The following is a 7,668-nucleotide window of genomic DNA, read 5'->3' as shown; positions in this document are numbered from 1 at the left end:
TTGTTTGAGACTCTCCAAATTTTTGTGTGATCTTCGTCGGGCCATGTTCTCCAATTCTGATCGCAAGCTGTAGCCCAATGGATTCAAATCTGTACTTCCAAATGACCAATCTTCTGTGGCTATCGGCTATGAACCCAGGAAAATTGTTTTTTTCTCTACTGTTGGATGGTTTTTGCCTTATGGGTTGAATCGAAATCTTGCTGGAAGGTCCAATGCTATCCATTGAAGAGAGTACTGCTCAACTGCTTCATCACGCCTTCTAAGACATTCTCCTGGTACACTTTTACTCCGGTCTTAAGCGTTTTTTCGCAGAAATAAATAGATGCCATATAGATGTAAAATAGATGTGCCTTTACAAGACACTCCCCCATCAAACCATTACGAAGATTGGATAGAGGCCACGCTGAACCCTTGGAATAACATTTTTGTTATCTCTAGAAGCTTTAGTTTAGATTTTGTCAATTTGCTTATTAAAAACTTCTTCAACAGCGAATATTTTCTCATCTGTGAAAAGAGTATTTTCACGGCCGTTGCCCACGTACCACCGAAGAAGCTGCTTGCATCTATCGTGTCTAATTTTATTCAAGCGCGTTATCAAAAGACGACCAGTTGAGTGGCAAAAAGCTGTCATGTGGAGATCATCTCCAATAAGTTTTGACATGGATACATCGATACATTGATTTCGCCGGACATGATTTTCTGTTTTCTAAGAGGAATTCTGCGAATTCTTTCTAGAACGGCTTTTAGGGCAGCAATGGTTCGAACCACGTGAGGACGACAACTTCTTTTCTGTCTGTCACTTCAGACGTTTGGAAAAACGAGTGATCGTGCATTCTCGAAATATTAAATTTTTTTAGCAATTCGTAAATCGCACTTTCACTTTCACCACACTGTTGTAATGCAATCACTGCAAAACGATTTTCCTTAGCTCTCCATTCCATTGTTAACAAGCGAAATTTTCCAAGAAACTGAGTATAGAATGAGTAGAAAATGCAAGGAAACAAAATCAATAATAACGGAATTGTTTTCTGCGGATTTATTCTCACCGTATGCATTGTAAAATTTTCACAGAATTTATAGCCAGACTAAGTATATTTATGATTCAGCATCTCTCATCAGCGATGTGCTTGTCTCTGCTGGCCCATTCTGAACTACTTTACTAAGAGCTATAGATTAGGTTAGGTTACATAGTTAAACTCAAAAGGAAAATCTCACTTGAGCGTGAGTGTTAATTTGTTCACTGTATTGCCATTGAGATAAGAAAAGGTGCTGATTCTTTGAGCAAAAAATACTGCAATCTAATAGTAAAGTAAGAGGCGTAGAGCATACTTAGTGCATGAAGGCAGCATTCACTGCTCTGAAGAATTTTGGTATAAGTCCCTCACCTATGTAACGTTCGTAGCTCGACACGTTATATTTGCAGACTTGTACATCTACGATGTTTTTCTGGTAAGCCCGTTCGAGAGTGAATAACAGATATCAAGTTAGTCTTACGAGAAACATCGAAAATACGCATCGAGTAGAATCATTAATGATATTTGGCCGGTCAACTTTCAATTCCCCAATTCCTCCCTCATGACGTAGTCTAAGTCTCGCGAGGATAGATCTCTTTTAACTTCACTCATTCTTTACCTTCTTATAAAATGGAGTCACCGAGTGCTCTCAATGCAACGTCGAATGTTGTGAACGTCCACCGAGCACAATTATGATAAGCAATCAAAGAAGTTTTTTTTTTTTTTGTCGGGACAACTAGCAAGTGCAGCACTCAGACATTATTAATTAAGTCCATTGTACTACACTTGGATTTCCTTCAAAGAAGTACTTTAATTTATTCAGTCAATGAGGAAAGTTTTTTATATAGAGAAAAGGTGCGAATGCCATGGGAAAAAATTATAAAAATCAACGCGATTTTTTAGCAACTTCAAAGTTGCACCTTGTTGAACTTAAATTAAATAAACTAAAAATTTTGTTCGCAGCTCTAATTAAAATCCATGGAGTTGTAATGTAAAGGAAGTTTTCTAACTTTTGTATAACATTTAAGAAAAAGTGGGCTTGTATGTTTCTTGGTGGACCATGAGACTACAATAAAAATTTGGATTTCATCATTTATGTTGGTCATTAATAACCCTAAACTTACCATCTGTTACTTCATTGCTTTGTTATCTCTTTTGTAGAAATAACCTTTCGGGCTTCTTGATCTATAACTCGTGGAGTTGAGGAAACTTGAATTGAATAAAATTTATACTATAAAGGTGAATGTCTGTACGTTGTCCGCGCATCACTACGAAACGACAACACCAAATGACGTAAAAATTTTTATACATTCATATTTATTAATAATAGAATATTTGCTTAAATTTAATCTAAAAAATCTTAGTTTTTCCTATTTGCCACTATTTATAGCACACTCTAGACTTCATAGTCTGCATAAGCTGTTCAACTGAGACCCAAATGCAAAGTTCAAAAACGGTTTGAGATAGAAAATTAATAAAAATAATTTTTCTTGCTATTTTTCTGATTGGTTGTTTTGATTTTATTCAACGAGGCATAGCAACTGATACCGGGTATTATAATATTATGGTTATTAATAAAAAATTATTTTCTATGAAATTATTGTTTGTAATTATTTTATATACATATCCTAAATCCCTCAAAACTACTCCTACGCGAGTGGGGCCGCGGGTTAAAGCTAGTATATTAATATTTTGGAAATCGCATAAAAAAAAAAAATAATCAATACAGGGTCAAATATTGCTGCCTTATATAGCTTTGTCGCAATGTCTAGGATTTTTCCTAAAATTTAGTAACAGTTAGAATAATCTTTGAACTAAATTTTAGCCCCACTCGAGATTTATCGCATTTATGCCAACAATACAGAGCGTCAATCGTAGATTTAGAAACAGATATTGGAGATGGAAAATCTATATTTAATATTTTTGAGATATTATTATAAGCCAAAAGTGCTGTGATTTCAGGTGCATGAGAAGGATAAATAGCTGTGATCACAAGGAGGTAAAGAGGATTTTGAAAAATTTTGAAGAGTTCTGCTGGCCATATGGCCAAACTAGTCTGTCCGAGATGTTCAGAACATTTCATGGACCCACTAATCACGTGGTAAAAACCTAAGAGGCTGTTTATTTTTTTCTGCTTTGAAGTGCCTGTAGAAATGTTTACTTACAGCTTGAACTGTATGCTTAGAGCGGCTCTTAAAATTTGATCGTTTGGAGCGCAAACCGAATAAACTTATGTTGCACAATTTCAATTCGTAGCGCGTTGGTTTGAGTGGTGATTCTTCCAGAATCCAACTAGCGCTTCCGCTACATTTTGTTGCCACACCCTCGTTACCAACTTGTTTACCAGTTATTTACGGCATGACTATTTCCAGTCTGTGCGGTTTAAGAACCTTATTAGGTTGTTGATATCTACGCCAGACAGTTCTTCGAGACACTCGAACAGCGCTTGACCCAGGGGTAACATTCTGTCCTTCCATAGGGTAGGGCATTCACAGAGGAAGTAGAAGATTGTTTTCTTTTTCCCCAGGTTGTTTACAACTATGACAGTATGTGTTATGACGGATGCCCATTTTGGCGGCTTGTTCTCCGATAGACCAGAAGCCAGTTATGACTGCCGTTAGTCTCCAGGCGTCCCGTCGTTTCATGTTTAACAATATTGACGATTGTTTGAGGTTGTAGGTGGGCCATAACGTTCTGCTGATTTTGCATTTCGTCTGGTCTCTACATCTACAATCCGCGATTCGAAGGTATTTTAGGGAAATTGTACTCTTGACTGCACCTAGTGGAGTGAATACTGGTACTGCAAGAGTGCTATTCATGGCAGATCCACCTCTTGCCAGTTTATCTGCTTTTTCGTTACCTTCAATATTCCGATGACCTGGGACCCAGATAATATTATGGTTTTCGCTCAAGGTGGAAAGGATATTTCTACTTTGTTCCACCACCATAGAGTTTGTAGTAGCTGAATGCAGTGTCTGGATTGCAGCTTGGCTATCCGAAAGAATAGCGATATTGCCCTTAAAAGAGAAATCTGCGATTAGTAGCCTACAAGCTTCCCCAATTGCCAGTATTTCCGCCTGGAAGACACTGCAGGCATTAGGGAGACGCGCAGATTTTTCAATTTTAAGTCTATGAGAATATATACCAGCTGCAACACCACAATCCATTTTATAACCATCTGTATAGACTGTAGTGTCGAAGTTGTTTAGTGAGAATTCTTTATTCCATTCCTCTTTAGAGAGAATGGCAAAATTCCTATTGAATGTTACCGTTGTGACGATGTAGTCAGTCCTCACCGAGGTTAACTGAGTTTGCCGCAATAGTAGACTGGCATGACCATAAGCTTTTTCTTTCCGCTTCGTTTAACCTAAATGCACTCATGGTTGCCGTCTTCTTTATATGGAGGTCTATTGAAATAACGTGTGTCAGTGGGTTGAGAGCCTCCCTAGGTCATGATCTGATTGCACCGACCGTTTTTGCACAGGCTGATCTTTGTATTCTGCCGAGTAATTTGGTATTGTAATCTCCCTAGAGCTTTCCACCAAACAACCGAACCATACGGCAAGACATGTCGTATAACCGCCTTATACAGCCATAATGTATGCTTAGGTTGAAGACCCCATCTTCTTCCAAGCATACGTTTACAGGCATATAAAGCAATATCTGCTTTCCTTACCCGTTATTCCACGTTTAACTTCTAGCTAAGTTTGGGGTCCAAAATTACCCCTAAGTACTTTGCACTGGGTGAAAGTGAGAGGGTTTGTCCGTTAATATTTGGTACGATAAAAGTTGGTACCTTATATCTGGTGGTGAAAAGCATAAGTTCTGTTTGCCGCGCGTTTAAGCCTAGGCCACAGCCTGTTGCCCAAGAATTAATCTCGCCTAACGCCCTTTGAATGATCCCACTGATCGTATTAGGACACAGTCTTGACGCCATTAGCACCACATCATCAGCGTCGCATAGACGCATACACGAGTTTTGCGCGTACTACAGTTTGGTCGAAGCACTTCCTGTCATACGAGTCTTTGAAAAAATAACCCGTTTATTTGAGGCTAAAAGAGTCACCGTTCCTTGTTAATTGAAAAAGTTATTTAAATAATTTTATTTCAACCTAAAATAGTCACTATTTTTAGCAGATAATCTCGTGATATAGAAATGTTTACTTCACATAACAAAAAAAAAAGAAACTACAAAGCAAAGAAATACAAAAAACAGAGAAACAACCCAAGTACGCAGAATCAGAACGATTCGATTTTTTAAATATTTACATAAATTGTAATATATTACAACTCTGCTTTTTGCATGATACACAACCCGCATATGCTCCAATAAGTAACTTTAATGTCATTCAAAAAGAAAAACAAACAAAACCAAAAATCCCAAATATTCACAACTTTTTTTTAATTATTTTTGTGTCACCTCGCTAGTTTGGATTTTCTATATTTCCTTCATTTTCATTTGATTGAAAAGAAAATTTAATTTCATAACGTGAAATTTGGCCTAACTTCTGTGCACAGAAACTAAATTAAATTAATTTAAATTTATTAAATTTTAGTTGAATATTTGGCCTTCGGGTGGAAAAAAGTAAAATTTTCTTCTTCACATCCCATAACGCAGTAAAAAAAACTAATCAACATTAGTTCGTTCAAAAAACCAGCTACGCGCGGTGCGCGCCGACTGTGGCATGTTCCATCCAGTATTTCGCATAGTCTGGCGCGAATCAATTTACTTAAGAGTCGAATGCGTTCCTTGAACATCAGTGAGCGCAAGAAGGATTATGTGGCGCATCGGTTGCGCGTGAAAAATGCCAAGAGTGTGGTGAACAGCCAGCCGCCGAGCCGTGTTGCAAGTCGACCACAACGTGAAATGACATTCACTGAGATGTTGAACTCGGTACGCACAGCCATTCAGCGCAGCAGTAATACGCGTACCTTCACCAATGCACCAGTCTCGATGGCACCATCGGCCACCGGCACTACTTTGACCACTGCCTCAACCACATCACCACGCCGACTCGCCAAATCGCGCATAAAGCTAATGAAAAACGATGCGCTTTCGATTGGTGGCTGCGAGAAATCGACGATGCTGCTATACGACTGCAATTCATGTGGCTCTACTGGTTGCTGCTGCACATGTGGTGACGCTGGCGATGGGCGGCACACTGTGGAATCACGCGTTGATAGACACGAGAAGTTCAAACGGAAGATGGGATCCGATAAAGGAAGCGGTGATTATAATAGGAATTCTTGCACAAATGGATCGATATATAAGGGTGGTGGGGGTTTCAATGGCAACAATGGCTGTACTGCTCATACCGAGGAAACGCAATTGGCGAACGATGTGGAAGTAGTGCAGCCATCGTCTGCCGAGAAACGCGCAGCCTACCAACATGCACGCCTATCGATGCCTTTGCGCTCATTCTGGCATCGCATCACCCGCAAGGAGTGGAACAATGACACGCGTGTGCCACAAAAACCTCATCGTGTCGCCGCCGAAATGAATAAATCTCATCGTAGGCGCTGCACTCAGCCCTTGACAACAACAGACGCATTTCATAGCAATGGTAGTCCATCACTTAAGCGCACAACAAATGCAACCCAAGATGCGGTGATACATTGTGGCATTCCGCAGCATGTGATAAAACGTTATCAGGATCTAACTGTATCTAACGATGAGCCAATGTTGCGTCGCCTGTTGCGTCCACGCGTCTTCTTCGATCTTGAAGTGAAGGGCCTACGCCCGTTGGGTCGCATCGTTATACAGCTCTTTACGGAGGCCTGCCCGGAGGTGGTACTGGAATTTGTGCGCATGTGCACTGCGGAGAATAGTGAGCGAATGAGCTTTACGCGTCTCTTTCCGCCGCTGTGGTTGGAGGGCGAACTGGCGTTGACTGACAACAAAACACTGACGGCGCCCAACATCGAACACGACACGAATGTGTTGGATCATGGTTGCGGTGCCGGTGTGCTGTCGTTCCCTAGCCGCTATGTGCGTGGCAGTAAGCGCCGCTTTCTCAGCTTTTCCATCAGCTTCAAACCGCTGCAGGTGCTGAATGGCAAGCGTATCGCATTTGGACGCGTGAGACGTGGCTTTTGGATACTTGACACCGTGCAGGATTATGGCACCAATAGCGGCAAGCCACAGCGCGATATAATCGTAACGAGCTGTGGCATGTGTAAGTAGCTGAGTCAAAGTATGGGCACCAAGTGAAGGTTGCATGAATGACCAGCGGATTTATAGTGTAAATGAAAGATTTAATTTCAAATTGGAACTCAATCAAAAATATATTGAATTTTACTGCAGTTTGAAAATAAATTTTGAACAGGAGCGTAAAGTATTTTAGTAACTATATTTCTAAGCTAATCTGAAGGTGAAATTGTCTGAACTGTGAAAGGGTAGACCTGTGACTGCATACTAAAGTATTTCTGAAACATAGCCGTTTTAAGATTTCGTGCCAAATCGATACTGTTCTGACGCAACCAGTTGGCGGCTGAGTCCTTCAGTCATTATTTGCATTTCTTAAGATAATCACATAGGGCGGTAACTGAGATATTTTGAGCATGATATCATTCGATTAGTTCCAGGTTTGATGCACTCTTGAGAAAAGAAAGCCATACGAAATGTTCCTCAAATAATCAATAATTTCTTAGTTGA

At 40.0% G+C, this 7,668-nt stretch overlaps 1 protein-coding gene across 1 annotated transcript; it reads left to right on the top strand.

The window, feature by feature from the left end:
* Nucleotides 1–5,500: 5,500 nt before the first annotated feature.
* On the top strand, nucleotides 5,501–7,339 carry LOC128865977 (uncharacterized). The gene has a single exon (XM_054106426.1). It carries the CDS (start codon nucleotides 5,755–5,757, stop codon nucleotides 7,195–7,197), a length of 1,443 nt encoding a protein of 480 aa, XP_053962401.1. The 5' UTR covers nucleotides 5,501–5,754; the 3' UTR covers nucleotides 7,198–7,339.
* The last annotated feature ends 329 nt before the right edge of the window (nucleotides 7,340–7,668 follow it).

The sequence above is a fragment of the Anastrepha ludens genome, chromosome 6 (genome assembly GCF_028408465.1).
Source record: "Anastrepha ludens isolate Willacy chromosome 6, idAnaLude1.1, whole genome shotgun sequence".
NCBI classification, from domain to species: Eukaryota; Metazoa; Arthropoda; class Insecta; order Diptera; family Tephritidae; genus Anastrepha; species Anastrepha ludens.
This window is presented reverse-complemented; position numbering and strand designations above follow the sequence as displayed.

Excerpts from the sequence above, each read along its gene's own strand:
- LOC128865977 (XM_054106426.1), top strand. The coding sequence starts at position 5,755 with ATGCGTTCCTTGAACATCAGTGAGCGCAAGAAGGATTATGTGGCGCAT.